Raw genomic sequence first — 15593 nt, forward strand, 5'->3', positions numbered from 1 at the left:
TTACATTACCGTCAACTATTTGCCTGGATTGTTAAGTGGGCTACTGTTCGCTCGGCAGCATGCTAAAGCCTAGACAAAGCTTTACATATTCAGTTAAAGAAAGTGTATTACGTTTGAATTTATTCTTTACATGCTGATAATAAAGAGCTATAATTTATTGCGTGAGGCCAGCAGTAATTACAGGGGAAAGGAAGCTTGAGAAAGCCGCGTCCAGCCAGCTGCATGGGTTGAGCAATGTAGTGCGGCTGAGTTTGCGCTGCCTGCCTGCGAGAATCCATCATAGAAACAAACCGCCCCCTCCCACTCTGAGTGCCCCCGCTTCAGATGCAACTCAAAATACATAAAGCCTCCATGTTGCACAGGGAATGTAGGGCCAGTAGATATGAACTGTTTGCCTAAAAGTGTTAGCTAACTTTAACGTTGAATCACTTGCGTTTGATACATGCTTTTGGACAATCCTCCGACGGGCTTCCTAGTATTTTCAACGTTGTTACAGACACGGCCTCACGTTTTGGATGATCGGAGCTTCACAGCTAACTGCTAACCCAAGCTACTTGCTAACTTCAGCTGGTTAGCAATTCAACGTCTTTTTTTTTTTTCTTAGCCACACAAGCTGCCGGTGTTGCACACAATAAGATTTGTTTGCAGCGATGGTATTTTACGGAGAGCCATAAATGACAGCCATTTACTGGCTCCCTTTCACCACCGTGCTAGCTGGCTGGCTACCACCGCTGCCACAACACTTCGCCTCGGACGGTTGCCTGGCTTTGTGGGCTGGCTGGTCATTCTCATCTTGAACAGCTAGCTAACAGTAGCTAGCAAACGAAGCAAGCGCGCTAGTGCGAATTACATTGTGGGGAAACAAAAACAGGAATAAACGCCCGCCTAAATGGACCACATGTCCATCATAACCCAAGTTTCCAACCCGAAGGAGGAGGAAGTAATATCCTTTAACCAGGAAAAAGGTAAGGAAAAGTCATGTAAAGGTGGTGAACTAATGCTAGCTGGCTAACTACTTTTCTCGACTGACGTTAGCTTTTAGCTCGCGCTTGCTAGCTGCTCTAGTAGTTCAAGACACTGTTGCCTGTTCATGGTAGTCCTGTAAAAACTTGGAAACTAACTAGCGCTAGTTATCAAACTCTTACTAACTCTCAATAAGCAACAAGTTAATGAGAGGGGTCTTGTCCTGAATAAGTTATCGGACTAGTTTTAACGTGTTTACTGCGCGTTCAGGATAAGGAGCGCTCCCCTATCAAGACGTGTGGTCTTATCCCATTAAGGATGTCTGCCAAATTAACGTTCATTAAAATTTGCTTGTCCACACCCAGTAATGATTAGTGATGATGCAAAGTCTTCGCTTCGAAATACATGTACTTTACACATTTCTTTTTGTGTTATGGCTACAAAACTAGACCAAATTATCTGATAGATGACTCACTCTGAATCACGACCACAAAAAGTTAAGATTAAGAAGTTCATGGTGGTTTGGTCTGGGGGGTTGTTAAAAGGGGTTTTTTTTTTCTGACGAAGCATGCAGGCAGAGGAGACGTATCCGCTGTCAGTAATGTCTGATTTAAAATGTCAGGGGATTTAACACAGCATTTTCCTTAACACATGGGTTTTCTCATTCTAAACACCAGTAGAATCGATTCCCATTCTCAATCATTATTTTGATTATCATTTAATGATCACCAATGTCTGTGGGTATTTCAGAGTCAAAATGGGTCCTTGCTCTCATTATCACTTAACACTCAATCTGTCATTGCGCTTTATTTCTACACTGACTTTGGCGTGATTTGCAGGGAAGGTCTCATCTTCTTTAAGACCATAGCTGCTTCTGTCCAGTCATTCCCTTTCCTGGGGCCACTCAGACGCACTCCGGGTCACCCAAGCCCATGGGACGTGTATCAGTATCACATCTCAAACCTCACTTGTCAGACCATTAGTAACGTGAGAAGTTGAGTCTTTCAAGCACAACAATGCATTCTCCTCAAGGGTACAAATGTATCCCTCAGTAACTTCTATAGATTCTGTGTGATTTGAACATAATGTGCACACCATGTGAGATTATCAGTGCAGGTATGTGGGAGTTCTTGGTGAATATCATTTCAGGTTGGGATTTGACCCATGCAATATGAATGCATGGCAGTAAAAATATGCATATTCCACTGTAGTGATACATTTTACAAAGAGCTGGATGTTATGTCTCAGTAAAAATATTACCAAGATACAGTTATGTTGCTATATCAGAAGGTATTTTAAGGGCTTCTTTGCATTTCATTGTCGTGATTTGGTTCTTGGTTCATGTAGGGTCACTGGGTATGATGAGTAGTCCTGAAATGATTAGTCAATTAAGTGGTTAGTTGATGGGAAAATCCATATGCTAATTGCTAAGAAGAAACTGAATGAGTGGTTTAAGTCACTGCTCCAGTAAAAATGTCAGACAGTGTAGGCTGTGGTTTCATAAAAGGAGGTTTTCTTTTGCTTTTCTTTGTTTCTTTAGAAATAGATTTTTTCACTTGCTCTTTTGGCTGGCAATCACAAAATGTAAACAAATGCAAGGCACCATTGTGGGCTTGTGATGTGGATTTACCTTATGGACTGCATGGATAATTCAATGATTTACAGTTTAATTGTTAGTTTTGTCTAACAAGTGTGTAGTGAAATATTTGTTTTCTCCAGAGCTCAGGATTCATTGTGTGGTTGTAGTTAAGGATGTTCAGTAGGTCTTGGAACTTAAATCAAGGTCAAGTATCAGTAAATGATATTAAAGTTTTTCCTTTTGTGATAACTTATCACACCTAAGTCAGAGACAGTAGGCCTACCTGTCATGTTACACGTGCATCTTGATAGCATTAAATATTATTATCAACAGGGGAGTTTGAGAAGCACTCCACACACTCACACAATGGGAATTCAGTTTTCATAAAGCTACCGCATTAAAAATCACACCTGATGTTGGCCTGAGTACGAGTTGTCTGTTAGACTGTATATAGTTGAGTTAGAGGTTGAAGTAGAACAGTGCTATTTGTTTTCCCCTCTTCCATTTTTTCTTAAGAATGAGTCACACAGTTTTTCCCTTGGGGCTAAGTCAAATATTACCATCGCTCGATGGCCATGTCCTTTCTTCCATTTGTTCTGGATATTTTGAAAACAGCGAGATTTGAGTGTGCGGGGCATAGTCTGCTATGTTATGAATTGGAGTTTGATCATTATTTATTTGTTTGTGTGTAGCAGGTGGGAATTTTTGCTAGTTTACAGCAGGATTCTTAGATTTGTTTCCTGAGTTTTTTATACAGTCAGCCAATGATTTGACTGTCCCTTCACTTAACATGAGGCCATACCAGCAGCTGACCTAGAGGAATTTGACAGGTAGCCTTCCATTGCTTGAACAGACTCCAAACTGTCTGGACAGAATTGACTACCTTTGCTCTCAGTGTTCCTCTGCTGACTGTCTTACGACATGTGCCTGCCGTTCACACTGGTTTGTCTGCCAAGCTGCAGCCTAAATATAGAATTGCTGCCCTGTTGGCCAGAGCACCACTGACCTCGAGGCCAAGTATAACTACTTGCAAAGATGACAATGATCCTTTTTTTGTCTTTTCATTTGTGCAGTCATACTTGGTTTTAGTTTTGAGAAAAGCAACAACTTGGTTGTCAAAAGAAGACCTGAATGTATTTGTGAGATGATGGTGACTCTTACATGATCCCTTCACACTCCTCTGGAGTCAAACATATTTCTCACGATTGATTTATGTGTTGTGGTCCGTATTGAGCACTGCAGTTGTTCAGTGACTGTCACCGTGGTTTCAATCAGACAGGTTTTGTCAGATTTCAACCATATTATTATTAGCCTGTTTATTTATTTCCTGGGGTTTCCACTAGGGTGGCACGGTGGCTCAATGGCAGTGAAACAAGTATAGATTTTGCACATTGTTTTTGCTTTAGTTGTTGTTAAAGATGTCACTTTCAGTTAATCTTGCTTTCCAGTAGCCTGACAGCCATTAAGCAGTAACTAACCGTTTCATTTTGTGCGGAGGAATACTTGGGGTGGGCAGGCCAACCATTTCGTCGCTGGTGTCATATTCTGCCATGACATGGATGTTGCAGTACCGTCATTACTTTGGCAAATGTTTTAGCATATTATAAATAGTGTGCTTTAATGTAGCTGCAATAACATGCAGATAGAGGTCTATGGCTGTACTCATAGAGCTGGAGTTACAGCTGGTAACCACTATTTTCCTTGCTATTGTAACATGTGTAAGGTAGCTTTATGAACAACACATGTCAATTTTTCTGTTGGCTGCAAGAACCAACACAAAAGTCTTTATCTACTCACTCAACACAAGGAAGTGAAGACTGAGTAGAATAACTTGATGGAAATGTCCCGACAACAACAACTGGGATCCTCTTAGGCTATATGTGTGCACTAATCATTTTACTTTGCACTGCTTTGTGGGCCAATGCAAATTTTAGGTAAGTTTTAGCATTTTTATGTTGCTTCACTGTTTATTTTGCTGGTTAGCCTGTAGAATTTGGTGTTAGCATTTTCCATGGCTAATGTGGGTTGACCCCCATATGATGGAGCTGTGCTGGAGTATTTCATTTCGAGGGACAGTCAAGCAAAATTGTGAATGTTCGGCCTCATTTGAAGCCAGTTAAATAACCACAGTTGTAGGGTGGTTTTTTTTTCAGGTTGCTTTTGTGTTGTTTCACATAGCCAGACCTAATGTTATCTCCACACTTCATACTGCAACGCAAGCTCAGCTGGTTTTGTTGTTACAGGAAGGCCTCTGCTGCATGCCACGTTGGTGTGTGTGTCTTTTGCTGCTGTATGTAAATGAACTAGATAGACATGCCCCGCTGTCTGTTTTTTAGACATTTTTTTCTGTCTTAAGATACCTCACTTTGCTAATAGGGTGAAAAGAGGTGGACCCGTGTTTTGAGTTGAGTATCCCTTTTATTTGTGTAATACTGTCATATAATACCATCACTGTAGAGAACATAATAAATACAGTGATTTAAATCTTTGGACATATTACCCACTCCTACAGAGCACACTGGACTGCTTCTCCCAGTCTCTTGTGTCCTGTAAGATTTCAATGTCCGGGACAAATGGGAGAAATTCCCGTTCAATATTATCTGTGTTAATTGCCACTATTGTCCCTATTTTTTTAGTTTTTGCCAAGTGACTAATGGGGACAGTAATTTTTGAAATTGGTTCAGTATTAAGTGAGAAAAAAGGCTGCAGTGTAATCCCTCCATGCGTTTGCACACCATCAATGTAAAAGTGTTTGTTTTTGCCACTGGCAGGCTCAGATTGTTAGCATCTGGCAACATTATGGAAAAAATCCCTACAGAGGTCCTTTTTCTTAAAGAGTAAGGTCCATTTTGTGTAACCAGAAGCAGCCTCATTGTCGCCGCCACCACCAAAGCCACCAGACTCCATTTACAGAAACAGTAGTTTTATCATGTAAAACATCCTTCATTCAAACTTGACAGAAACAAAGTCAAACTCACCCAAACCTTCTTGGTTTGCCTTTCACTGTTCCAGTAATCACCACCAACTGTGGTTCGACCAAAATAAACTCTTATAATAATAAATAAATTCACCATATCAGGAGAGCAGTGAGAGAGACGGTGGCGCAGAGAAACAGTGTGTAGAGCAGTGTGTGTATTTTCACATCCAACTCAGGAATTATTTTCACCGGATATTATGATTGGAGAGTCTAATATGTGTCGGACTTCAACAGATTTTCCTGTTTTAAAAAAACGGTAATTTCCAGATGAAGGAAACCTTGGGTAGTTGTGATGTAGCTGTCGTTTGTGAGAGCTGTCCAGCAGTTGGTGGTCAGAGCTAGCTCGTTTCCCCCCAGCTAGCTTGACTTTAAGTTCACTCTTGTTCTCCTCAAAGTGTTTTTCCAATGCATTTAGTCACAGTAGGTCTTGATGGCATAATATACTTGGGCTTGAGGTCCTGAACCACCTCTACTAATCTCTTGCCGTCTGCCTGAATGATTGGTAGCATGTCAGTCTCAGTCATTTGGCAAAACGACTGGGCGATTGCCTCGGACCAGAGTGCATCACACTGTATACATGCAAATAAACCTATAGACTGACATGCGTAACCGGTCAAAAACATTTCTCATCATTGTTCTCTGTGGTTAGAAAGTGAATCAAAAGATAGTCAATCAAATTGGGAACAATAATAGGTTCCAATCTTTGTTTTTTTTTGTGGTGGGACAAGTATTTTACTTACATTGGCATGATAGTGCCCTTAAAGTCATTATAACTTTTCATTGTATGTTGAGGCAGAGTTCCATTCATGGTGGAGGTAAAGAGTGTATCACACTGCAGAGCTGAGGCTCTGGTAGCTGCTTGTGTGGTAGCCAGAGCGCATTCACAAACATTGCTCAAAAGTGTGAACAGGTTGTGTTTTGAGGTGATAAACATGGCTGCTTATTTTGCTGCATGTGGTGCAATGTAAGCTTGATAAAACATAGTTTGCTGATGACCCTGTGCACAGCAGTACATCTGCCTCTGTGCCAGTGCTGTTCTCTGCTTCTCCAAACTGGGGGCGTGCAGACTGCTATCCACTGTAGGTAATACACTGACTATTGATAAGTACCTCATACAGCCCCACTTCAAAAAACCTGAACTATCTCTTTAACGTCAGTGGGAGGCTTCACTCCATCATTATCAGATTGAGTTCTATTTGTCCTGTACATTAAGGTAATAAAGGCACAAGGTTAGATTAGTGTATTTTCTATTGATTAACATATATACATTTGGGAAGGTAGTCCACTGTGAGGTTTGTAGTATTATTTAGACTAATGCACCACAGCGCACCACTTATAGTAGGTCAAACACAAAGCTTTAAGATTACAGTACACTGCTTACAGCATGTAGTGTGTGAGTGATTAAGCTTCTTTCTGTGCTGGATTCACCCATAGCCAAATCTATATGATGTGTGAACAATCATAGACCCACCAATGACTCTAAGACACAATATGTACTCCTCGGCTAGAGAGAGGTGGCTCGTCTTGGTCAGATCCCAACTGGAAGTTGCTGTCACACCTACTGAGTAATGATTCATAGTGTGTTTGTATGTGGACAGCCTGGTGGTGGATATACTGTGCCTGAAAGGCATGACTGTGCTGTGTGCGATAAATGGTTAATGTTTTTTTCTTCTTTTTTTTTTTTTTTAAAGGATGAAACCTTGAAATGCATTGTGGTAAAGGTGTGAATCAAGGACCTGCACTCATACTTGTTTCTCTATTAATTAAATGGAGTTTACCCTCTCATTAGTGAATTACTACCCACCATCCACTCCAGGTGAACAATGTGTGTTTGATGTCCAGTTCTGCTCTGTGCATGACTCAGTAGTCTTTGCTGTTTTCTGGTGGTCTTTTATGCAGAAAATAGGCCGGTGATAGTGATAACTCACAAGAAGCTGACAACTGCCTCCTGTCCCAGTTTTACAGTAACACAGAGCTGAAATGACAAGACAAAGTCCAGTTTAATAGAGGAAATCGTGTGGTCCTGATTAGCTTATTTTTAGACTTAAACCAAGCGTACTATGGCAGACATTATCATCTTACAGCATTGCTCTCTAACTAAAGCTTGAGGCTCACGACTACAATTGTTTTGTTTTTTCCTTTAGGGTTATTTCATAGTTCCTAAAATAAAGCATTCTGTAATTATATGCTGTGGTGATATCTCCAAACAAAATCTCTAAATCAGTTTATTAGTTTGGTATTTGGTGGTTGTTGCAGTGTTGTGTAAAACTTTTCCAGTGGATTGGGTCAGATGGTGGTCTTTATGCTCCAGAAACATTGGCAGTAGCAGCAATTTTTTATGCATCCGGTTTCATTCCTCCTCTCTGTTAGCACTAACAGTACGCCACTTTCTGTTTGGGCTGCTCAGAAGATGGGCTATTGTTTTCTTGAGGGATTTAACGTTACTAAAGTTAGAAGAGTAAGTAATTATCTATTGTAATAAAATGAACTATAACATAAAAACAAGAATATTGTCAATAAATGGTCAGATACAGTTTCAGTCATATTTCCCTATTGTCACTGCTTATCCAAGCAATTCCCTCTGTTAAGGTTTTAAGTTACTTGAAGTAGTCACTGTATGTTTCCTTGTTAAAGGATGAATATTGTACTTAACTTGTCTTGGAAGGAAGGAGCTTGTGTAACTGATAAGATATAGTCTAAATACGATATGCCGTTGCTTGTACAGCAGTAGTTAATGTGACTGGAAGCCAGCGATAGAGGAAAAGACAGTGAGATTGTGGAAGGCAGAAAGCGTTTCATGTAGCTGTGACACGCTGTTACTCTGTCAGTGTCTGATACCCTTTCTGCACCCAGGAGTGTTTTTAGCTGTGGAATATAGAATTGAAGTCATCTTCTGAAAACAATAGTGTGGTAACTCTACATTATGCCCTTTCATGACATGATATGAGGCTTTGGCTGCCTCTGTGGTCTCTAGATACCATGGTACGTAGGACTGTTTTGTTGGAAAAACACTTGACAAAGCTGGATTGATGTAAAAATAGTACTGGTATTTGTAAGGAGTAAGCATGTTGTCCTAACTAATACATTGTGTACTAGCTTGTTTTTATGGCAAGTCATTTGATGTATTTTCTTCATGCAGTGTTTCCTGTGACTAATGTCTGGTGTGTATTTGTTTAAGGTCAGGAGCACAAAGTGGCACACTATCAAGATGCCAAAAGACATGACATAATGCTATTTGCTCTTCGCCGGTCTTCGGTTGCAAAAGCGTTCTGGTTTTGTGAGCGTGGGGGACTAATGGGTGGAGAGGAATGCAGCCTTGTATAGGCTCTGCGGGGTCTGAGGGCCTCCCACCTCTTCCTCCTCCTCCCCTCCTCTCTTGTGCATGTTCAGGCTGCTTCAGTCACTCACCTGCCAGCTGAAACATGGGAGGGGAAACATAAGCAAGCTTTCAAAATGGAGACTCCTAGGCCAATCAGGTAGCGGGATCCACGACAGGGCAAAAAGGAGGAGGGAGGAGGGTGCAGCTCCCAACTTGTCACTATTAATAAAAGCTCAGTGTCTGATTTAGGCCCTGCTCCGTAGTCCTGGAATGAGAGGCGATTTGCAATCAGAGCAGAGTACACTCTGAACTGTCGCTATGTGTGACTGATGAAGTCACTCAGCCATTCATGTTATTTTCTGATCAGTGGGTCTGCCAGGCCGGGTCAACAAAACCAACACTAATGCCATTTAATCGCACTGTCAAGGTCTCACCTATTGTTGGGATTTAGTGTCGCTCACACCACTGTGGCCACTTCGGAGAACTACAACCCCAATATCCAAAAAAGTTGTGACAAAATGCAATTATTTGCAAACAAGCCAATGTTTACCAATAGTGGTTTTACAAAGTGTTTCCTAACCCATGTGGTAATATCCTTAATACAGTCACAATCCTTGCTTATGAACAACTCTTCTCACGGCCAACTGTGATACCATCAGCTGTTACCAGTGAACCCGTTTACCTGTGGAATGATCCAACCAGGTGTTTTTGGAGCATTTCACAACTTTCCCAGTCTGTTGTTGGCCCTGTCTCAATTTGTGTGAAACATGTTGTAGGGCCCTACGATTTGATAATAAAAATGCAATCAAATGTAAAATGCAGAATATGGCAGAAATTGCTGAAGTGTGGATGTAGTTTTTAAAAATCAGGGTTTACCACCGTAAGTGTTTTTTTTTTGACAGTGCCTAAGAAGAATTAACAGGAAAAACCACTATGCTGCTATGTTTGGTGTCACACATACACACACACACACAGTCATGTAGAAGACGCCCTCCTGAGAGAGAGAGAGAGAGGCAGCATGTTAGCAAGAGCTTGTCACTTCAACAAATTCTCAGAAGCACCGCCACAATGGTTTGTTGAAGACGTTGTGGCTGTATGCTCGTATATTCTGTTGGGAAAAAATGAACAAGCTACATCTGTTTCTAGTCAAGTATTGTAAACAAGGAGGAGCATTGCACAAACATGAGAGTAGCCTCTGTCAGACCCACTCACTCGGTGGGTTTCTGCTGTCCTGCAGAACTTCGGTTTGATAAAAACAGCAATTTTGTGCTACATTAAATTCATCGATATTCATAAAATTGTTGAAATTTTATTCCTTCACCACTGGTAAGATGCTCTTTTTGACAACAAAATGCAATTAAATTTTGAAAAAAAGTTAAACAGAAACATGTCAAAAAAGGATGCGCAAATGATCACATTCAGTTTTATTTATGTTTACCAACTTTTTTGGAAGAGCAGTTGTGTAACAAACATATAACAGTTTGTTCCAAGTTATTCCAGCAGCCTCCACAGCTCAGCATGCAAATAACCAAATGTTAAATGCTTCCCCGCTTCAGCCTGCTCCATTTTTCTGACAGAACACAGATTTGCACATCCACTTGTTCACCCTCCGCTCTCCCGCCCCTTCCTTTTGTTTTGACAGCGTCCCAGTCGAACAGCAGCCTGAAGAAGCAGAGGAGCCGGAGCATCTTCAGCACATTCTTCTGCTGCTTCCGCAACTACAATGTGGACCCACCAGCCACCAACACCAACACCAGCTCCCCGCCTCCACCTGTTGAGGAGAATGGATCACCTCCTAAGGTGGGCTGCTGCTCCACTAAACACATGCCATTTGATTGTTATTTTCTTTATCTTCATGGACCCTTTTTAGTCTTTCTCTCTTTTTTTTGAGTTCTTTTTCCTACCCCTCACCCTGTTTTTGTATGTATGTGTGTGTCTTTCTCTCTTGTATTGTAGTGTGACCAGGTCGAGGTCATCCCTGTCCCTAGTGTATGTATTGCCTGTTTTTTTTCTGTTCCTTTGCATGCAGGCTGAGTGGGCTGGTGCTGGCACATCCTGTCTGTGTGGGCTCCAGTGCTCCTCAGAGAGCTTCTGCTCTGCTACCGTACTGCGGCTCATTTTCAACCGATCATAGCACTGGCTGTGTGAAAGGTGTATATGCACCTATGGATTTAAATAGTGCTGCATGAGTGACACTTGGTGGTTTGAATGCTTTCTGAAATACCGTGACACTAACTGTCTAACAAGTTCAGTATAAAGCAGTTTCCATTAATCGCCTCAGGTGCTTCCATGCAAGATGTAAATCCACTTATTGTGCTACTTACTTGTGCAGTTGAATAATATTAGTGAGAGTTAAGCTCCACAGTAGCTCCTAGTCTGTAATTCATCAAGAAGGGAATTACAGTATATGTGATTTGACCAACATACTGATCACACCAGCTTTTAGTGGCTACATGAAGGTCAACTCTTAAGATCCGTCAAAAGTGAATGGATAATTAATACAGCACTGTTCCTACACTGAGGCATAGTTCCCACATGACTTGTCTTTTCATGTCTATATATAAATTTGAAGTTTATTTGTATTTTCAAAATGATACAGTTTGAATGATTTTAGTGAAACTAACAATGCTCTACAGCAGCAGCAGCAGCAGCTAACCTTTGCTTGGCCTTTGTCTGAGAGAATAAGGGTCGGCTGATATTGGCTATGGGCGATTGGCTTGATGAATTAAGGGTTTATTTTTGCCAAACCAAAGTTAGTGATGGAACAGTGGAAAGGCAAGCCACAGTGGTTTTGGTGTGTTTCATTTCGTTTGAGTTTGAGTGACGAGTTAACAAAGCCGGTCTTAGTTTAGTGAAAGAGAGAAACTTGAATGCAGAAGGCGTACAGTTGTATTTTCTGTTTAATAAGGAAAATAGGTGTTTCTTAACATTTTGGCCAACAAAAGGCAATATAGCCGCTCGTTGGTCTGTAAAATTTTAGCAAATGACCCAGCTCTAGTGAGACGGTGTGAGAAAATGTATTTAATCTCCACAGATATGACAAAAATCTCAGGGGATGGAAGACAGCGTTACTTTCTCTGAGTAGGTGGCTGTAGCAGAGGAAATATGCCGTAGGGTGTTATTTTGAAGCAATGGGTCCATTAAGCTCATCACTTCATACATGGCTTTATCACAGCTGCATTGTCACCCATGGAGATGCTCTTTCTAACATGGTGTTGGCCTTTCTGCTCAGCCTTACACAGTAATTTATGCAAAGTATATGTCTTCTCTGTCTCTGTCTGTCTCTCTGTCTCTCTGTCTCTCTCTCTCTCTCTCTCTCTCTCTGCCTTTCTTTCTCAAAAACTCACAGTCTCTCTCTGTATACCATATCTGACATCATCTCTCCCCCCCACCCCCCACAGCCACCAGCCAAATACCTCCTACCAGAGATGATAATATCTGACTATGGAAAAAAGTGTGTGGTGATTGACTTGGATGAAACACTTGTCCACAGCTCATTCAAGGTAAGAGGAGGCTAACACTCAAGTTGAGGTTTATTATTGATGTTGTGTGCTGCTATGCAAATGTCAATATATGAGTGCCAGCTGTCTGAGGCCTTCTATGTTAGAAAGATACAGTGACCAGTTGGCTTGACCAGGTATTTGCTTAAAAATGCCATTTGTGAATTGAAAAAGAAAAAATCCTAACTGTCACTCTCCTGAAAACAAGTTCATTCACCTGCATCACTGTGAAGCGTACTGTGTATTTATGCCTTTTCAATGAGAATAATACATATTGCATAGCTGACATTATTTCTTTGTCTATACATCCAGTAACCTGCAGAAAGTCAAAGCTGTGTCAAATCCATGAGATCACTTTGTAAACAAAGCCAGGAGAGGAGCAGGTGGTGCAGTAAGAACAGGGCCAATATGACAGTGATTGTGCACTTAGAGCAAAAGCAGGATGGTAATGGAAAAGACTGAGGGTGGCTAATGTTGGCAACCAGCTGCAGTTAGAACAGTTTCTTCATTAGCTTCAACAAGCATCGTAACATATAGACAGTCAGAGCATGACCACCTTGAGAGGTGGGAGAAAGGAGGACAATGAGGAGGGATTTGTTTGTGCAAGAGACTGATTATTTTCTTCTTCCTGTCAGAGATTTGACAAATCTGTGAATTGCAAAGTGTTAGTGTTTAGTGTTCCTAGCAGGACCTCTGCTGCTCCCTTCTGGTACTACACCAACAGTGAGCATGATAGTGATGGGCTTTTGTGTTTCTTCTCACAGCCCATCAGCAATGCTGATTTTATTGTTCCAGTGGAGATCGATGGTACCGTTCATCAGGTATTGTACCCATACAATAAAAGGACATTTTTAGTCAAGTATATTTTTTTTATTAGGGCCAAGAGTGAAGAAGCCCGAAGAGAATGGCTGTGATCCAGTTCAAGTAATCCAGGATAGGCTGTGTGTATCCTGGTTAGCCTATTCATGATTACTTGCACTGGATGGCAGTCACTGGACGAAGGGAGGAGGGCATCTACACCGTGACTGTGAATGATGCCTTTTATGCAGGGCAGGCCAAGCTAAACATTTTGATAATGCAAGAAATAAGTAGCATGAATTTCTTCTGTAGCAGTCCTCAAATGTGTTCTTGTACGTGACATCATAGTTTGTTTATACTGCTGTCAATCACACTGTGAAGGTTGTAGTAGGTTGATACACATCTGCCTGACGTTCATGTGAATCATGTATGTTGTTTTTGTCTTACCTGGGCTAAAATCTGTGCTGTGCCTTGCAGGTGTATGTGCTGAAACGACCCCACGTGGACGAGTTTCTTCAAAAGATGGGAGAGCTATTTGAATGCGTGCTCTTCACAGCCAGTCTTGCCAAGGTGTGTATTGACCCGGCCATGTTTTCTGTCCTGGCATGTTCTGATTACAAGCTACTGACCGACATAGAACAACATTTTTCATTTCCTTCTTGGACTCAGCATTTTTCATCTGCTCATGCTATCTGAATTTTCACACTTCCTCTGCTTTGCTCTCCATCTGTGTCTTTTGCGTCTTAGCCAGTAATGCATTGGTAAGTTAAGTGAATGAGACAGAGAAGTAACTGTGCTAAGAGCCTGACGTGTCTGTAGTATCAAATGTTCCTCATGCTGACGTGTATGCTAGGTGTCAGTGGTGCTTTTTTGTCATAGAGTAGTATCTCCTGAGGCATCTTCCCCGTCAGGTAAACAGAACTGCGCAGGATGACCTGCTTTGCTCCCCTTTGGAATAATAGTGTAGCATCCGTGAGCTGTTTTGTTAGCGCTCTAGCCGCAGCATATGACCACAAAGATTTGCATCACAAAGTGTCTTTACAACATGGAGTTTATTTATTATGCACATTTTTCATAGTTGTGCAGCAGTGAAGTTTGGGATATGTCAGCTATTTGTTTTTATAGCAGCATAACATGTTTCTGTGCTCGTTTGACTCGAACAGTATGCAGATCCTGTGGCAGACCTGCTGGATCAGTGGGGTGTGTTTCGAGCCCGGCTCTTTAGAGAATCCTGCGTTTTTCACAGAGGAAACTATGTCAAAGACCTCAGCAGGCTGGGACGAGAGCTCAGCAATGTCATCATCGTTGACAATTCACCTGCCTCTTACATTTTCCACCCAGAAAATGCTGTAAGTTCCTAAACCGATGATACTATTGTCATATCTCTCTCTCTCTCTCTCTCTCTCTCTCTCTCAGTTGGTATTAAATAAAAGCTAACTGCAGGTTGTTTTCCTGTCTCCCAAGGTCCCAGTCCAATCCTGGTTTGACGATATGAATGACACAGAGCTCCTTGACCTGCTGCCTTTCTTTGAGGGACTCAGCAAAGAAGAAGAGGTTTACGGAGTGCTGCAGAATCTGAGAGCCAGGTAGCAGGACACACCACAGCGCCACCTGTGCTCTCCACCCTTCTCTCTGTCAATCTCTGCCCCTTTCTACAACCACATCTCTCAGACTCAGGCAGATCCTCCCACACGCGCCCCTCTTGTCTCTGCCCCAAGGGGACGCCTTGGAGTCTCACTGTGGAAACCGTCATGTAACCCCGTCTCTGCTTTCATCTCCTGGTGACTGGCTGCCTTCTGAGTGCCATCAAAATAAAAAAAACAACAAAACAAACACAAAAAAAAACAGGAAATATCCCAGGAGCACTGTGTTTGACACAAACCACACCAGAAGTGGACAGAGCGTCCTAAGTTGATAATATTGGGGACAAAATGCTAAGAGGAATGAACTCTGGTCTTCATTTTCAAACAAAGTTTTACTATTTGGTGAAGTGCTTGTTTTTAAACCAAAAAAAACAACAGCATTTTTTCTGGAACTTCTTTTGTGGTACCACACAAAAGTCTGAAAAGATTTTGTCCTTGTATTGTTGCTATGCAGGCAGTTTCTGGTAGTAGAAAGGACTGTGATTCTCTTTTCTTACTGAATGAAGTGCCTTGTGTGAATGTTGTTTATATGGGGAGATATTTTGTACATGGCATATTTCCAGAGTACTTCAGTCTTTTCACACACAATATGCTTTAACGTGGGCACGGAAGTATCTCGGTATAAACGTTTTCATTTCGTTTTATTTTTGATCATCAGTCGCTGGGTAAATGTCTCTGTAGTATTCTTTATTTTTTCCGGTATGCTTGTGCCATTATATAGATGTGACTTTGTTTCTTTCTGCTTTCATTATATGTAGAAATAGTTAATTTGTTTTAGGCAAAGGAGTACGTTTGCAATTGTGAACCTTATGCC

At 41.5% G+C, this 15593-nt stretch overlaps 1 protein-coding gene across 4 annotated transcripts; it reads left to right on the plus strand.

Moving 5' to 3' along the window:
• The first annotated feature begins 279 nt into the window (after window positions 1-279).
• On the plus strand, window positions 280-14988 carry LOC143328827 (CTD small phosphatase-like protein). Of its 4 annotated transcripts, XM_076744199.1 has the most exons (8): window positions 303-965; window positions 10481-10638; window positions 10795-10827; window positions 12240-12341; window positions 13103-13159; window positions 13614-13706; window positions 14300-14485; window positions 14601-14988. In XM_076744199.1, exons 1-8 carry the CDS (start codon window positions 890-892, stop codon window positions 14724-14726), a joined length of 831 nt encoding a protein of 276 aa, XP_076600314.1. In that variant the 5' UTR covers window positions 303-889; the 3' UTR covers window positions 14727-14988. The 4 variants fall into 4 exon arrangements, with proteins under 4 accessions (XP_076600316.1, XP_076600314.1, XP_076600313.1 ...); XM_076744201.1 differs by lacking the exon at window positions 10795-10827 and having other exon boundaries at window positions 280-965; XM_076744198.1 differs by lacking the exon at window positions 303-965 and having other exon boundaries at window positions 10307-10638.
• Window positions 14989-15593: the final 605 nt, after the last annotated feature.

Source organism: Chaetodon auriga, chromosome 12 (assembly GCF_051107435.1).
Source record: "Chaetodon auriga isolate fChaAug3 chromosome 12, fChaAug3.hap1, whole genome shotgun sequence".
Classification (NCBI taxonomy): Eukaryota; Metazoa; Chordata; class Actinopteri; order Chaetodontiformes; family Chaetodontidae; genus Chaetodon; species Chaetodon auriga.

Bases quoted from the DNA above. Each gene is read 5' to 3' on its own strand.
- LOC143328827 (XM_076744198.1), top strand. From the start codon at position 10,378: ATGCTTCCCCGCTTCAGCCTGCTCCATTTTTCTGACAGAACACAGATT. The intron at 10,639-10,794 runs GTGGGCTGCTGC...CTTGTATTGTAG, and splicing joins AGAATGGATCACCTCCTAAG to TGTGACCAGGTCGAGGTCAT. The intron at 13,707-14,299 runs GTGTGTATTGAC...TGACTCGAACAG, and splicing joins TCACAGCCAGTCTTGCCAAG to TATGCAGATCCTGTGGCAGA.